Source organism: Pagrus major, chromosome 8 (genome assembly GCF_040436345.1).
Source record: "Pagrus major chromosome 8, Pma_NU_1.0".
NCBI lineage: Eukaryota > Metazoa > Chordata > Actinopteri > Spariformes > Sparidae > Pagrus > Pagrus major.
The window spans coordinates 16,150,689-16,168,815 of NC_133222.1; the positions used below are offsets into that span (position 1 = coordinate 16,150,689).

The 18,127-nt window shown below is 40.2% G+C and overlaps 1 protein-coding gene across 2 annotated transcripts in view; it reads right to left on the reverse strand.

The window, feature by feature from the left end:
• nell2a (neural EGFL like 2a) overlaps positions 1-18,127 on the reverse strand; it is an 87,222-nt gene that overhangs the window by 40,226 nt on the left and 28,869 nt on the right. For both annotated transcript variants that reach the window (XM_073472447.1, XM_073472448.1), the window contains exon 13: positions 365-490. In XM_073472447.1, coding sequence (XP_073328548.1) covers positions 365-490 — 126 coding nt within the window. The remainder of the gene's footprint in view (positions 1-364; positions 491-18,127) is intronic.

Below are 18,127 nucleotides of genomic sequence, written 5' to 3' on the forward strand. Positions count from 1 at the left end.
TGCCTCTCTTGGCTGCAGCAATTTATCATAATGAAATCAAATCCCATCCTCCAGTCGATGACTAAAGATGCAAATTAAATCATTCGTAACTGGCAATAACCTACTGTAGGTATTTCAGTGCTTCTCCTGAAATGCTCCTGCAGTAGGAACCAGCAAAGAAGACATCCTCTTCATATCCACATGCCTCTCCGAGTCTCATCACTCACACAACAACATCCTCCTCAATAATAGTGCTACTTCAAGCCTACTAGCAACCGCCACACAAAATGGTTGCTTTGGAAGCTGAAGCTCTCAAAGCCGGAGTAAAATCAGTGCCTGCTCCACTTGATTCCAGCCTGTCAAAAAGGCCAGCAGAGGAACTCACCTGTGCAGGAATAGTCATCGATCCTGATGTAGCCCGTATGGCAGATGCACATGAAGGAGCCCGGGGTGTTAACGCACATGGTGTTCTCCCTGCAGTAGTGCTTCCCTTCGGCGCACTCATCAATATCTGAAAGGAAGGGAGAGAGAAGGAGAGAGGGGGAGAACAAAGCTGGGTTAGATGTGGACTGCTGTCACATTTCTATCAGCTGAATCTGTAAGTGCAAAGTCTGAGAATCATTTTCAGATTTAACCCTTCACATTCAAAGGTCAGCACAGGTTCAATTATGTCATAGATATTAATAGACCTTCACATACAAGTCAGTAAAATATTTGTCAGGAGATTACAGACACGCTCTAGTGCAGATCAAACGATATTTTTCATCAGTATTCTGCATTGATAGCTCAAGCCTCATACATCAAGTTCAAGCCTGGTGATCAATTTGGATTTTCTTTTAATTTTTTCAAACCTCTTTAGCTGAGTGACGCTCCCACAGCTTCATCAACGAATTTAATATATAAAGTTTTAACATCTGTTGAGGTAGATCTTTATTGACATTGGCTGGAACACTTTTACACATGTACTCTGAACTATCTCGCAAAATCTTTAAAGTACATGCAAATACAAGGTTGTTGGTTCATTTGTAGTGGATTTGTTGTTTCCTTGCACCTGCCCAGGGACAATGGATGGAAAGTAGCTCGTCGCTAAATCTGGTACAAAGCCTCTTTCCTTGTTTTTGAGTTGATTTAGTTCAGTCTTTTTTCTTTGCGGGGTATTTTATATAAAGACATTTAATAGACTAAACTAAACCATTACACAATGCTTCTTGGACTTCTATGATGAATTGCTGTGGTTTGTTGGTTAAATGATTGGTTAACATTATTATCATTATCATTATTGTCGTTGTTGTTTTTGTTGCTACTATCATTATTATTATTCCCTGTTAATTATAATAACGCCTTTTTATCTGATTTCTTTTTATTGTTACCTTCTCATTACATTTTTTTTATGTTTTTAAATATGTTTTTTCTATCACATCTGTTTTTATTGTTTTTGTTGTATTACACTGAATGGAATACAATGTTGCCAATGTATGGTGTTTACTTTTCATTTGTATCTTTAAGCACATTGAGTCGTGTGAAATGTGCTACATAAATAAACTTGACTTGACAATTGGGAGACGACTGCTGTAAACAGAAATGTGTGAAGGAACGCTACAGGCAGAAAGGATGAAAAGAAAGTAGAGGCTGATGTTAATTAAATGTTCAGAAAAAAGCTGTAATTTGTTGACAATTTTCTGATTATCTAGTCGCAAACATTGAACTTTTCATATTCATTGATACACATATTCATTATGTCCGTACCTTCTTAAGAGAGGGCCATAATTGACTTTGGCTTTCATTAATTTTTAATTAGCCGTAAGAGACATTAACATGTAGTTATTAACATGTAGTGTGCCGGTTTCTTAGAAAAATGATCCAGCTTTAAACAAAAACATGTTGTTTGTTCAAGACCTCTAGAATGACACATCTGACGCACCTGTCAGTAGGATGACAACTTAGGTTAGTGTAGTTTTAGACACAAAAATGACTATGTTAGGTTAAGGGAAAGATCGTGATTTGGGCTAAAATAAATGTTAAAGGTTTAGGGAAGCTTTGTCATCATGGTCAAAATAATAAACAGGATTAGGGAACGATTGTGGTCAGCCTTGTAACAGGAACAAAAAAACTGTCTCCCCTGTGTCAAAGTCTGATATTCAACATTCCTTGACTTTCTCCTTTGCTACCATCATAATTACTGCAACAGGGTGTTGTCAACGTAAACATGCCACTTTGAGGCACTTGCTGTAAGGATGGATGCTACCGTTCTTCCAGGGAGAACACTCAATGAATCAGTCAATCAATCAATCAATCAATCAATCAATCAATCAATCAATCAACGTTGTCACATGTAATCATATAAGGTACAGTTACAGTGAAATGTAATCCTGCCAGGTACTTCAATTGCATTCAAACTGATAGTGGCCTGAGGGTTGAAGCCTTTCCTCGATTAGTGAGGGAACTATGTGTACGTGACATCCCCTGCAGTATATTGTGGTGTCTGGTGGGTCTCCCCCATCCTGGGAACCACCTTATGCAGTTTCTCCTCGCTACAGAAGGTTCCTAAAGGCTTCCATGCAGCCAGTGGGAAAGGGCTATTTGTCTTCATCAGAGGTAGACAGAGGTCGAAAAGCAGAGGGTCCTTGAGAGGTGGGCGCTGAAGCACTTAAGGTTGCACCACTCGATTTTCAATCTATTGAAAGTAAAGCTCTCCGCATAGTGGCTTAGCTGCTTTTCTCCAGCCCGCTGCTGGTCATCCAATCCATTCCTGTGCTTGAGCATACTTTAAATCTCATATTCTGTAGATAAACACTGCAGATGGAGAATTATGCCACTACAGAAGTTAAGTCATAAATTATTCTGGCTGATTAATCTTCCGCTCAGTTGGGCAGAGGCATGCTGGGACTTATATTGGGTCACCAAAATCAGATTAATAAAGGTGTATGCTGTCTCATCTTAAGTGAAGTAGATGTCAGTTACATACCCACACAGTCCTCACAAAACTGAAGTCGAAGCCCTTTACTTGTGTTCTTAATTATAAACTGTGTGTACTGAATTCCTGAAGTGCTCATCTACAGTATTTCATATCAAAGCTACTGAGCCAATATGTGATTCCAGCTTGGCACAGATCTGTTTTACGTCCCTAATTTCCCAGCCTGGAATCAATTAAGGTATATGTGTCACTAGAATTGGTAAGCAGTAGGGCTGGGTGATATGTATGGGGCTAGAACAGCGACAGTAAAGATTTGGCATTGAAAACAACCCTGAATACTGAAAAATGAAACACTAGCAGAAAAAAAGTTTGGCATTGAAACAAGTACGAGCACCTACAAAAGATCCACTGAAAAATAAAACATAGACATTAACATTTTTTTCAATTTATTTTGAGATGTTGGGCACAAAAAGCAGTAGTGCCCCCAAGTGGGGGTTAAGACAGCCATGGCATGGTGCGGGCGGGGGGCCACACAACTAGCCCCCTATACGTGAGTGCCTGCCACTCCACCTTGGGCGCCTCTCCCCTTCGTTTTAGTGCTCTCCTTCCCCTAGTGATTTGCATATGCACAATATGCCTCTAAAATTCTGGGGGCACCCCTGACAAAAAAGCAAAACACTAGAGTCTTCTGGAATTTCCCAAAAGGTGAACCAAACAAGAGCTAAAACGTAACTGAACGGGCATCAGGTGGCCAGAAATATGACTCCAACGGGATGCTCAAGAAGCCTAATTATTAGATTAGACTAAATTGCTATTTTCAATTCATTCATTCAGTCCACCACTGTGTATAAGTTAGCTTCTTGCCCAATACATCAGTAGAGGGATATATCTGTCCCACTAATGGCACTTGGTGGTCTCGGTTCTACATGAGATGTATACATTAATATAGCTATATTGGAGTGATGATGTCTAGAGCAGGGAATGAAGTCACATTCCCTCTGTGTGTGCCAGAATCCAAGGTTTCTGTTTTTTTCTTTTGTTAGCTTGAAGGCTGCGCTAGTGCATGTGAGCTACAAGGTCAGAGCTGCTAATTTATTTATTTAATTTAATTGTACTATTGTAATCCCGCAAGGGAAATACTTTTTTTTCAGTCACATTACACACAGGCAGGCACACACACAATGTATAGAGGAGAAGAGTGATGGGCTCCAACTTGACTCGGAGCTGGCTTTTGTGTGCAAAAGCGACTTTATGGGTACATAATGTGGCTAAAGAGGCAAAGGTAGCTCACTAGCTGTCACCGATATGTGTCATTGAATTTGTTTTGTAAAAGTTGCATTCGCTGATGTCACTGAATGTCATATATATCACCTTTAATGCTGATTTAAGCGTGGCTATTTCTATCAGCTGACTTACAACTAGCAGTATAGCTCTATTTCTGTTAATATTTTTCATGAATGTAGCTACATCGGTTCTCTAAACATGGGAACCAGCTGTCAATAGACACCAGACTTCTGAATTGCTGCAAAAAATCTGAGGTGTGGTTGGTTTTTAACTGGCTAATGCTAATGTCGCTCTGTGGCCACTGCAGATGTTACTGGGCACTTGTTTGCTAACATGCTAGCATAACAATTTGATAAACCAATGCTGTTTCAGGTCTGAGTTTCAACAGGTTTGTTTTGAAGGATTTAGGCACCCTAGTAATTAAAACTCAGCTAGTGTAGCTTTAAGAATGTGATTTATTAGATTGTCCTTTGTATTTCCTTCTCACTCTCATGATTCCATATTTAGATCCATATTAGCTGTTGCCCTAGCAACAGCTATTCCTGGATTTTTAACTGCATGCCAAACCATCAGACGGAAGATGCACAACACTGCCAGGGTAAACAAAATAATCTTGATAATGTGATGCAACCAAATGCAATTCGATGCAAATACAAGTTGAACCGAACAAACCCGGCTGTGTAATATGCTCCGGGGCCGTGTTCCTGTTGATAGTACAGGTCAAATGTGGGCCCTTTTTGAGAGACGAGCACCACAGTCCTTGACATTGCCAATTTATTATTCATTCACTGTATTCAGCGTTTGTTAGAGCACAAGAGGACGTTCACCCCTGGATATGTTTTGTGCCATGTGCTTTTGCGAAGAGCATTTGAAATTGAATTCAATAGATTTGCATTGGCATTCACTCGGCTCGTATGTCCTTGGATGGAGCACCGCCCACCAACCTGCAAAATAAGAGCTCAGCACCTGCCTACTACTGTGGCATTCACATTTCCTTGGTCTTCTTTACTTGCTGCCTCCAGCTATTCAAAAGCTTCACGGATAAATGAAGCAGACAGACAATCGTCGATCCCCTATGAAAGTACATGTGTCCTTCACTAAATGAATGGAGGCTAATTAAACCTTCTGACTGGCTCTGAGAGAGAGAAAGAGAAACAGAGATGTAAGGAAGGTGGGGAGAAAATGGGAAGCGGAGGGAAGGGCAGACAGCAGGGCAGGTAAGGTGAGGGACTGAATTAAAGACAAAGGCAGAGTCACGACAAGCAATACTGTAGAGCTAGACAGAAAAGGGGGAAATGAGACAGCCGGGGAGAGGGCGAATGAGTGAGATAGTAAAGTGACGGAGATACAGACAGCGGGAGGTGGAGAGAAAAGGGCATGCAAAGTAGTGGATTAAACATAGAAAGATGAAGCAGGAGAAAGAGCCTGTGTGAAGTAAAAGTGTTGAAAAGTGTGCAGTGTGGTGTGTGTGTGGGAACAACTGAGATAGCAGGAGAAAGATTGAGATGACAGAGGAACAGAAATGGAGAGAAAGTAGCGAAAGGTATCAACTGTCACTATAGAGACAGAAAGTAAGAGAGCAAATTCCCTCTGTCCACAATCCAAATGGTAACCTTGAGCGGAGGTCTTAGGTGACAGCTTTCCCGCTTTCTGATTTGCCATCCGTGGCGTGGCTTTGATTTAGAGCCTATTAACTATAAGATTCCATCCATCCTGCCCCCGGTGGCAGCAGTTAGGTTTGCTAAAACAATATGTTAGGAGGTGAGATGATGAGAGGCACCGCGCGAACGTGCAGGGGAGACCGACCATCTCCATCTCCATTAACGCACTCCATTTTCTTGATTGGCCTGTCACATGGACACACGTGATGCGCCAAGCAAAGAAGGGCTGGCCAACAGACAGCAGCGGCTTTTATCGCTGAATGGAGTGCCAGGGGTCAATCTTTTCTACGCCAGGATGGATGGATAGAAAATGGCTCTCTTCTTCTTTTTCACCTCTGTGCACTCCTGCATAAATGCTGAATCAATCATAGTCATACCTGAGGAGGGTTTCAATGAAATAAAAAAAAAATGTATGCATAAAGAGGGAGGTCTTCTAGTTCCTGCTCCCATACAGAAAAGACAAATTAGAGAGCTGTATGAAATCAGAAGTCAACTACAGCATAACCTTGCTCTTCCAGCGCAGTGTATTGATGTTAGGTTGCCAACTTTACAGCTGGCCAGACGAAAACCAGCCTAAAATTGAGGTAATATTGTCATTTGATCTATTTAATAAATAAAATATTGTCATTTTCACTCACTCTTAGACAGTAAAGGCACAAATTCTAAATGTCTTGCTGGCTCTACCAACTAATGGACCACTCTCATGCCATGTCCATGAGGTGAATCTCCTTAATCTACACATGAACACAACTAAAGCACAAGCTACTATACTGACACCCAGTGTTTCACATCTGAGCATCACTGACGGACCTGTACAAAAGTCTGCTCTGTTCCCCCTGTAGTTATATACCACAGTAATGTCACAGTGTACTAAAAAACACTTTTACATCACTGTAGCAAGATGAGAAATTAAACTGCTGGAGGCCAGCTGTTTTTGAGCGAAGAGCATTGAAAGAGACCTTGATAAGGAAGGAAAAGAGGGTAAAATAAAATAAGTGTGCTGCTCTGTTCTGGATGCCAAAAAATGTATCATTGTGTAAATTACCTATGGTACACGTAATATGTATTTGCAACACATTTGTTCAATTCCGGTCAAGGCTTTTTGGTAGATACCATACAACTCTTTATCTCCATACTTTTCCTTGTCCTGTCTGTATCTGTCAATGTATGTAGTAAAAGGAAAACGGCCAAAAAATCATCTTAACGCAAGACTACAGTCAAGCGAGCATCACACTCACAATGACAAAGCTAACACGCTGATGTTGAACAGGTATGACGTTTATCATGGTAACTGTTTTAGTTTAGATGTTAGCATAGCGTTTGATTATTAGCACTGAAAACGAAGTACAACTCAGGTTGATGGGAATGTCATTCGTTTAGTGTCTAATCAAAAAAACAGAGTACTGGATGAAGTGAAAATTTGATCGAATGATGGTTCTAGATTAAAATTCAAACAAAACTAAAAATGTCACAGTGAGAAGAGTGAGGGGATCACCAAATTCAGTAGGACTGATCATATGGGAAGCATGGATATCTGTTTCAACTACATATATTTCAATAGAAGCTAAAATGTCATTGATTTATCCTCTGAGGACGAAAGTTCACGTCAATCCTTTCAATAGTCGTTCAAATCTCGGCAGTAAACCTCAGGAACACGTAACCCAACAGCAGCGACGGGGACATGGAGGGCACCTGCTGCTTTTTGTGAGTTTGACAGCTTTTTAGGCTACATTCAGAGTTAATGATGGTTCAACTTTTTAAACTCAGCGCAGCAGCTCGCCGTGTGACTATGGCAACCACAGAAACCACAGGGAGGGGAATGCCACAGGAGCTGATTTAACGGGTATTTGAGTTTTGAATTGCTTTTTCCAGCAAAGAACATAATGTTTGATGATGAGAAACACGTATTGGAGCAACATCTGCTCCAAAGTCTGTTCGGCCACATCGGACAATAAACGAAAGCAGTTAGCAAAACTTGCTATATAAATGACGTCACATTGCTATCTTCTATTTTAAACTATCTGTAAACTAGTATGAATATGTATATATTCAAATACACAATCATACTACACATGCTATCATCAAGTGTTGTTAAATCACTGGAGGTCCTAACTCTTGTGACATTTTTAATATTCCCACTATTGCTAGTCCAAGTCTTCCCACAACTATGTAAATACAGAATAATGGCTTATCCCTCTCCGCCTGCATAGCATGTAGTTTCTAATAGGCAGCATCCTCACTATCTGTGTTTCATACCGCAGTACACCGAGGTCTGGGAGTAGGGAGATAACACTGCTATTGCCTTTGGATGTCCCACACACCAATCTGTGCCATTCCACCAGCGGCCTCTCTCTCTCTCTTTCCCTCTCTCCTTTCTTTCTGTCTTTTCATCATCTATCCATCCCTTTCCCAACCAGCTCACTTACTCAAGCAGATGGTTTTCAATACCACGGCAGAGGGACGGGGCTTGCCAAAACATTGTCTGATATTCCTCAGTAGCCAGTTCCCTCATGGCCGGATTTATAACAGTCAGAGGAAAGAGCAGGGAGAAAAAAGAACTGCCCCTGCTCGCCAAACAATGTCCTACTCAGCAAATAATCTTCACTGCTGGTCTTAGTTCCTCATGGATGGAGTAAGGTGTCAGAGGATGTTACAGGGTGAGTCAGGGGAGTGTCACTGCATCAAATATTGAGTTATAGGTGGTGGTTGGGATGTGTGGAAAGGAATGCTTTTGGTTTGGTTTGGTTGGAGGAATTTCAGTTGATGTCAAAGCTGCTTTGTTTTTCCCATGCCTATGAAATATGAAACGATCTTCTTGAAAAATGTTGCAGTATATTTGTTGCTTCAAACCTATTCTGTTCAGTGGCCTCAGGGTTGTATTTTGATACAACAACTGCTAAAGTTGGGTATTTTCAAATGCAACACAAACTGGCTTGCATTTTAAAGGAATAGTTCTACATTTTGAGAGACACAAGTATTTGCTTTGTTGTCAAGCATTAGATGAGAAGATCAATACCGCTCTCACATCTGTACAGTGATTATGGCATGATGATTAACTTAGCTGAGCATGAGGATCAAAAAGAGGGAGAAACAGCTAGCCTGGCTCTATCTACAGGTAAAAGGTATTTCTTGGCAGGAAACTGTGATTTCCTGGATGACACATTGAGAACACATTGGTGAGCTAGCAGTTTCCCCCTGTGTCCAGTCACTATGCTAAGCTAAGATAACTAACTAGCTTCATAGACACAGACTGGTATTGAGCATCTCACCTGATTCTTGGCAAGAAAGTGATAAAGCTTCCTTCCCAAAATGTTGCACTATTGCTTTAATACTCACAACAGTGATATTGCATGAAAGCATTTGATCTCTTTCACATCATTTTCAAAAATACAAGGTTTTAATTGGGGTTGCGACAAATCAATTAATCCACTGCTGAGTTTTGAAATGTGTTGATTGTTAATTTAGTCCTGAAACTATTTTATAAAAATTGTGTCTAAGGGAGCAGAAACCAAAATGATGTCTTCAAATTGCTCATTCTATTCACAGTCCAGAATGTAGATGTCCTTTCATTGTACTTGCTGATGGGCTGAGTATTTAGGGCTTTTGGCACATTGTTGTGCTGCCGATGAATGCCAATGTAGTTGTATTGCACGGTGTGTCTCAGAAAGGCAGTTCAAGAAGCAACTCTAAAACCTCTCCAATTTCTCCCATTCAGAAGAAAATTGCTGTAAATGACGAAGCAGCGGGGTGCGTTTCAATCAGTTTGCCCCTTATGGGACAACAAAAACTCGGACAAAAGTGTTTCTTTGAAACATAACAGAGCAGTTCATTGTTTATTTTCTGAGCAATTAACTAAACATGAACTGCAGATATACTTTAAGAGAACTCATTTTGGTATCTTTTACACTTACCAAATTGGACAATCACTCTAAACAGGCTTGAAAAGACCCAAAACAAATATGCAAAACGTCAGTGCCAATTTGGGCAGGAGCAGGAGCCAATTAAGATGACTGAGTGGAAAAAATCCCATTAGGTAGCAACAAGAGCGAAAATCTGCATTCTGAGAGCGCAGTCGATGTCTAAATACCAGACACTCACACTGTGATCAATCACTGTAAACACTTAGAGGCCTGCTACCTGATTTAGAACAATGCACATCAAATAAGGAAAAGACGGAGGAGGAGCAGGAGTTTGTGTGTGTGTGTGTGTCTGAAATTGTAAGAATGTGCGTTATTGTCACCACATGACAACCTGACAATTTACATATAAACGTTCCATCAAAACTGAAAACAAATTATGGATCCTTCTATGCCTACGAGTGCTTGAATGACTGCATCAAATGTACATGGGTGTGTGTGTCCTTATGTCGCATTAAACACGCACTTAACACACATTGACTCGGCATGATTTAAATGAAGCCCGGTGCAGCTCACGAGACAAAACTGCCTTGTTTATGTGTGGCGGCGTAAATGGGGTTTTGCTCTCCATCACGGCTCTCATTAATCTGGGAAAGATTTTCCAACACGCGTAAATCGATGGAGCATCATCATCCATCACTCGTCAATCTGTGACCGAGCGTAACCTGTAGGCCAGAGGTCTAAACAATGGGTAACATGGAGCAGAAACACTTATCCGAGCTTTATGACAGGATGACCTCCCAGTTCTTTTAAATCAGAGCTCAAAACATTTATGTCTGGACTATTAATTTTTTTCTCGCGCTGCACAGTAATTTTGTATTCTATTGCTTAATCTGTATTATTCTGTTTAGCTTTATCATGTCTTATTTAAAGCTTTCAATGTCAATATTTCTGCTGCTTCCAGACGGCCAAAAGAAATTTACAGGTTTAAGGGCAAGTACCTGAAAATGGTACTTCAAGGCTGTGCTTGGTATTACCTCATGTACGATTGTTCTATACCAGACACATTTGTCAAGGCATAAAGCAAACAGCAGATCACCCAGCAGTCATGGGTGTAACATCAGAGTATAAAAAAGTCGATGATCCCATCTGGAAAAGGAGAAGACAGGAGATTTCTCCCTTGCGGCATCTGAAGGATATTGGTTGAGCAGCGCTCAGATACTGTTATTTACAGTGGTGGGGACTGTCTGGATGATGGGGATTGTCTGTTTTGGGTGACATTTCAGCTGGGTCACAGAGGTGAGGTGTGTATAAACACACAGCCAGTCAGAATGTGTATTTGTTTGCCTGTGTGCGTGATTCCTCTCTGTGTGTGTGTGTGAGGGTCAGGGCCCTAGCAGGTGGGGAGCCCAGAGGCTCGGGGCTCATCCCAGCAGTGATTGGGTTTTGGAGTGGGCCGTGCTCTTCAGTCAGTGCCAATTAGCCTACTGCCACCTTGTGACATTCAAAAGACAGCAGTGGCAATCGGACCGGTCTGTGTTCACATGTGATATGCTTACACACACACGTAAATGGACCCACCCACACACACACTCACACACACACACACACACACACAGACACACAGTCATGGCTTATAGGCAATAGAACCTCTCTTTGTGCGAAACCAGGCTAGACATTTTTTAAATCAATTATCTTAAATGTTCAAAACAATCCAATACGACCAGACCCACAATATCTAAGATATTAAATTAAATTTTGGTTATTGGACAAACAACAGTCCCGTCATAAAAATCAAATAACGTCTAGCAAGCCCGTTTATTAGTTGTCAAGTCTGCAGTCTGCTCTGAGATTGTTTTTGAGGTTCATATATATATATGCTTTTTTTGTGCATGTGTTTGTTCATATTTACTTCTCATGCTATATTTTGTTTTCCTTTGACTGTCTAACATCATCTAAAACCAACAATGAATTGATCCTCCCTGTACCTCAAGTCTGATATATCTTGATCATCTGTGTCATATAGCTCTATTGTTGTCTAAAACCTATTAAAAACATGTCAGTGAACCACACCGATGCACTGACAGGTAGATGCTCACTACAGAAACAAATGTTAAATAATAATCTGACATGCAGCTGTGTTAGGAGATTACTGGGTCTTGTCTCGTGATCTGTTTCAAAAAAGGTATACTTTCAATATGAACTGATAGCCTTGGGGACAGACAGCCAGGAAGTGCTGAGAGATGAACTAATGCACTGTATATTTTGATCTTTTCATTGGATTTGTTGAAAATAAGAAAATATAGAATATCACCAGCCTGTATATATATAGAGTAGGGTATTCTCAGGACTGATGAAGATGGTGTTCAAATATTTAATAAAGTTTGTTGCCTAAATCTGCGTGCTTTCTATTTCTATTTCTGAAGTTACTCCTGACAATATATCCAATGTTTTACCTCATCAGCTTCATTGATTTTTTTTTATATATGTGATTATCCTAAATTTGATGCCAGCAACAAACACAGCATTGGCGTAAATCCCAGGGATGACAAGGCAGACAGGGGGGACACAATTGTAAATTGTTAACAGGTGACAGCATCATGATTGGGTTTGAAAGGGACATCCTCGAAAGGCTCAGTCAATCACAAGCAAGGATGGGTCGAGGTTCACCACTTGGTTAAACACATGACTGTATAAAGGACATTACTAGACTACTAATCATTGTCAGTAATCAGAGTTTGTTTGCAAATGACTGCAATCTGTATTTATTTAAGTTTTATACAGTGTCCCAACTTTTTCGGAAGCAGGGTTGTATCTGCATGGCACCAAACAAGGTGAGAAATATCTATGTTGTTATCTAACTAACAAACTGTGTAACACTCTGAAAGTGGTAAGTATAAATCACAATTTAAGTAATCTGCACTGTCCTAGATAAATTAAGCAAAGGAAGTTAGAAAAATAACACTTTCTAGGATACGCTTTTCACCAATATAAAATCCTGTTGCATACTCCGTCTCTTTCTATTTCCTCCGTTTTACAGAATATCATTTTGTATTTCACATTTCCCATATGGATGCTACAAAAAAAGCACCCAAGCAGCCCTTCTTTTTGAGCAATTTTGACAGAGAATTTCTAAAGTAGGGCATCTCAAAACCAGACAACAATGGGAGATGTCTCTCTGCCTGCAGTCCTCTACAATGCTGAGATGAATAATGGTATTATCTCAACACGTTGAACCATACTGATTGTTCAATTTAGAGACAATCACACAGTCTGTCACTTCTCCACTGCTCGCCCCTCTGTCTAATTCTGTCCTAAACACACGCATGCATGTAGCAAAATAGGCCTTCAGCCTGACTGCACCGTGAGGATAGGACGGAGGAAAAAAACTGGGCTCTCTTTCTGTTGGAGAACTAAGCACTCAGACACACACACACACACACACACACACACAGACATGCACCTGCACACACACTCACACAGACTAACACAAAGGCAGGGCTAGTATCCCCTTGAGTTTTCCCTACTGCTGCTTCTATGAAAAATTTACACAGAAGTGATCTCATCGGCTATTTTGAGCCCATCTCTGACCCAGGAATGTTTTAAAGAGCTAGTATCTTGTCTCTGCTTTTTGTGATGTTTGTCTTCGCGTTTGACAAGAATAGTGTCGTGTGGGTGTGTGTACATGTGCATAAACCCTATGCTCGTGTTGGTCTCCGTGTCTCTCTGCTTTATGATCTCCCTGCTGTGTTCAATACAGAAAATTGTCTCTAAGTTGGACTTCTCATCTCATCTCGCAGGAACGACTGTGATGAAACTCATCTAGAATTGAAAGCAGGCAGTTTCACTCATCTTTCTGTGCATCTCCCTGCAGCCACAGAATATTGTACCTATTATATGAATACAAACATTCCCTCAACCGACTGCAGGATCCGCAATGTTTTGGCAAGACAGTTCGTTTATTTTCCACACAGGACACGCGCGCAAAATCATATTGTAAGTGAGTTTCGGAGACACGCAAAAAAAAAAGAAAAAGAGAACTCCATCAGCAAACTGAGTCAATTTCAGATTTCTATGTTCAGTCTGCAAACACTCACCACAAACACTGCCATCCAATTTCAGTCAGGCTGCTCTTGAGATGAATAGTGTGGGTCTGAAGTGTTGGTGTTGGAGGCACAAGTCTGTATGCCTGTACTTAGTTTCACACTGGTTATGGGATAGTTTGCTTTATCCTTTTTTCCACAACAATGAACTGATATTACACATGAGGTAATGATAAAACAAAACACAACCAAGCTGCTGCTGCTGCTGCTGCTGCAAAAAGAGAAGAGTATTCTCTGGTTGTCTTCAGCGCATTTTTTCAGGGTAAAACGATGTTAATGTGTGGGTGGAAAAAAGTCTAGTTTTCACTCAAGACCAACTAAGAGTCAAATATTTTCATGTCATGTTTTATCCTGACACTTTAATGAAATTGATGTTCAAAGCCGGTTAATGGGGGTCAAACTGCTGTCAAGGTACACTCAATACAGTATAGAAGAAGCATTTAAACACACATTAACTGATTTTTTGTCAGTGCAATCAGGTGTAAACAGAACACTGACATATTGCCATTTTATAAAGTTGTTATGGTGAATGTTTCAATAAACGGTTGCATATTTTCACAAGCATTCATTTCTTGTTGTATTTCTGCACACCTGAAAAATGTTCGTCTAATATTCACTCTGCCTTAAGCTCTATTTTGGTTTCACCAACTCCTGAGGGAAATATCTGGTTCTGTTTCCTCTGAATTGCTCCACCTTGTTCACCAGTTATTTGCCTATATCCGTCTGTTGTTTGGAGCAGAGCAGGTTTATCAGAGGTTAAACCTTGCCTGCCGTGACTGGAAACAGGTTGATGGGGCTGGTGAGAGTGAACAAAAATGGTAAAGTTGCGAGTGATGAAAGCAAAACAATGAGCTGAAAGGTGCTAATTCCCTGTCAGTTCGTCATTACAAGACTTTCAAAGTACACAGTCATTTGTTCCATTTGTGAAAAGTCCCCCTCCAGGTGAAAATGTGTTTTTTTCTCTCGTTCCTACATTTGAATGTTTGAGCTTCATTGTGATGTATACACAGAGTCTGGCAGTATAACACTGTTTTCACATTCATTCATTCAGTCTGATTTGAGTAATGTCCACAATGACGACTTTACTGCGAAGAAGGAGACATCTCGTGTCCAGCAGTGAAACTTGTGAATTAAAAATATTAGCATATTCATGTATTCTGGAATTGGGTTCCATTTTAAGGGTTTTTATGTTGCTATACTTTTTCCATGTCAGACACACAAGAGGGATTTCTTTGTATGCCTTAATGGTGCTCTATGTAATGGGTAGCAGCTATTTACATGTATTTATCACTTTTATTGGTCATATATGAGCAGATTGTAATGCAACGTGAAAAATTAGACCTTCCCCATCTCCCTCGGTTGCCTGTACAAGCCTGTGGACCATTTGTTTAAGCTGTTTAATGCTGCTGGACTGTGCATTTCTTCATGACGGACACGGGTCGGATTTTCCACGACAGTCTAAAGGACGTGACTTAATACTTGTTCTCCAGTGCGTCATCTCAGTAGTTTTACAGTGTGTCATCATTTCCAACATGTTTTGTATGTACATTTTTATCTGCAAAGTAATTAGTACAGCTGTCCGATAATTGTGATTAAAACAGTACATCATATCTGGAATGCAGTGGAGTATATTGTATAAGGTAGCATAAAATAGAAATACTCAGAGTTGTACACAGTGCTCAAGTAAATGTTAAGTACTTCCCCCCAAACTCTCTGAATGTTGTTTTCAAACAGACACTGGGGAACGAGGCCAAGATTTGCCATTTGATCAAAACCTACAACCAACAGCATCGCTTCCCATTAATTTAAGACAGATAGTATCTTCAATTATGCAGATTCCCTCAGACCATCTAATTACCTGGACAGCTGCTCATATCTGTAAATTAATGTGAGATCTGCAGAAGCCGTGAACCACCACGCTTTCATTTTTGTACCAGTGGTTACAGTAACAAAAAGCTCTGCGGCTCGGTTGACACTTTAGCCTCATCTTGATAAAGGTGACAGAAATTATATTACACGGTGTGTGTGGACTGTAGATAAAAAAAAAAATAAAAATAGGCCAAAGCATGTACACACAAACAGATGCCCAAAAACTGCACACACACAATGAAGAAGGAAGATCAAGAAGGCTGTATATTGACACGGCAGCTGTCAAGGTCATGCGCAGAAGAATCTGAATAACTTTGATGCCATGTTTGCTCATTAATACCAGAGATGCACAGGGGTAGCAGTTATGACATGGTGTTTACTACATATTTTACTGCAGGAAAGCATCGGAGATGATAAAGTTATCATTATTTAACGATGCATCTGGAGAAATTCAGCCAAGATGTGGGATGAGGAATTCAGCTGAAGCACCGTCAATTCGGTGTGTGAACGTTTGAACTGAGCTTCACCATCAACCTGAAATGACCTGCTCAATGAGGCATACAGCGCATTTTTCAATCATGTCATGTGGGACACTGAAAAGGTAATCAAGTAAAGCATAGTCTGTGTTTAAAAGAGAGCAGTGCTGATATGATTAATCACATTGTGGTTTATTTAAGAAGTGTCAACGTGGCTGGAGACATCTGAGCCTTAGCGTGCAATCAGTAATGAATGACCTCACTGATGATGGATGGGACGACTTTAATTGCTCCCCCAGCAGAGTGACACTAAATACATGCAAACATAAAGGCAGTCAGCATGGTTTTATATCACAAATTAATCAACTGACTTAGAAGACAAACATTAGTCTCTAAAAATGCATTCTGAAAAGCATTTATTGCATGCTGTGGACACAAATAATGAGGGGATTACAGCCTCCCATCACAAAAGGATTATGCGATAAAAGCATGAATTCAAAAGTGTTTTCATGGGTATTTAGAAAATGTCTGCATTATTTTGCAAGTCACGGAGTGCGTATTTCCATTTTTTATCATTTAATGTTTCGGTTTAAAATTTAATCAAACAGCCCAAATATAAAAAAAACATGACACAAAAGTGACAAGAAAGTTTGTGAGCCAACATCTCACATCAGTCAATTCCTTCAGGTGTCAGGTCAGCAGAGAGTAATGTGACACTGAAAGTGTTCATTAAAATAAAAAAACAGGAACAAAGATATACAAACCCAGAATTGTGAAAGATTGATCTAACGTCTTGCATTTTTTGTGCTGGATTATCTAGCCCAGAGGCAAGTCTGTAGAAGTTGCTTTTATGCTGTTTGGAAAACACTTTATTCTGAAGGCTGGAAAACAAGCCGTGACATCTCCTACTATTCTGACCCCAGCAGGAATAAAAGAACAACTGGCATCAACAAAAACACAACACTTGTATTATCCTTTGCACAAAGGGGAAGGTGTTTTTCATGGTTATTTGGGCATGTCTAAACTGCGCAGTCACCAGAATAAAATGTTGGCATTGTTTGTTTCTAGAAACCCCAGATGTGTTGAATTTGTATGTTTCATGAGTATCTTATGAACATTTCCACAATAGGTAGTATATTACATTCAGCTTGCATGTATTTGAGCTGACTTTGGTATCAGGGGGAGGAGAGGATGGCATTAGCATGACAGCTTGACGAGAAGGCTGTCCAGTGAGAGACCACTGTTTGAGTTCATGCTTCAGCTGACAAAACCAGGTATTTTAAGCCAATACATGATGTTTTCCTAACCCTAACCAGGTGGATTTTGTGCCTAAACCTAACCAGACCTTAAGCACAACATTGCCACAACATAAAATAGTAAATTGAACCATAAAGACATGTAAAGTTTAAATATATCCATGGTTACGTGGAAACATATGATGCCAACATTTATTCAGGCGATTGTGTAGGTCTTAAAGGAAAAAACATTATATATAAATGCATAAAGAAATTATTTATAAATGATCATTCCAATTAATCGTAAATCTTATTGCAACATCTATCACAATAATCGCAATATGATTTTCTGACCACATCTCGCAGTCGTAGTCGAAATGTTCACTACCCTCACCAGCACGCTCTGACTTTCCACCATGTTATTTTAATGTCAAACACTTTTTTCTACTTGTCTGTGATCCTTTTTGATGGAGAAGCATATCTGCAGAAGACATGCGTCTGATCTTTGAGTTCACTTCACAAAACTGAATCAGACCAGGCTGTGATCAAGCAGTCAGGGTGCCATGACAACTGTAGATTCCTCAGTGTAAAAATAACGCTGAATTAAAACTACCACATCCTCCAGAAAGCAAAAAGAAGGTCCCTCTTATGACCCCCATGATGCAACTTGGGCAGATTTACAAAAACAACCACATCCACTCCTCGAGAGCCCATAAACTTCACCTAAAAGTCAGGGTTTGTTATTCAGA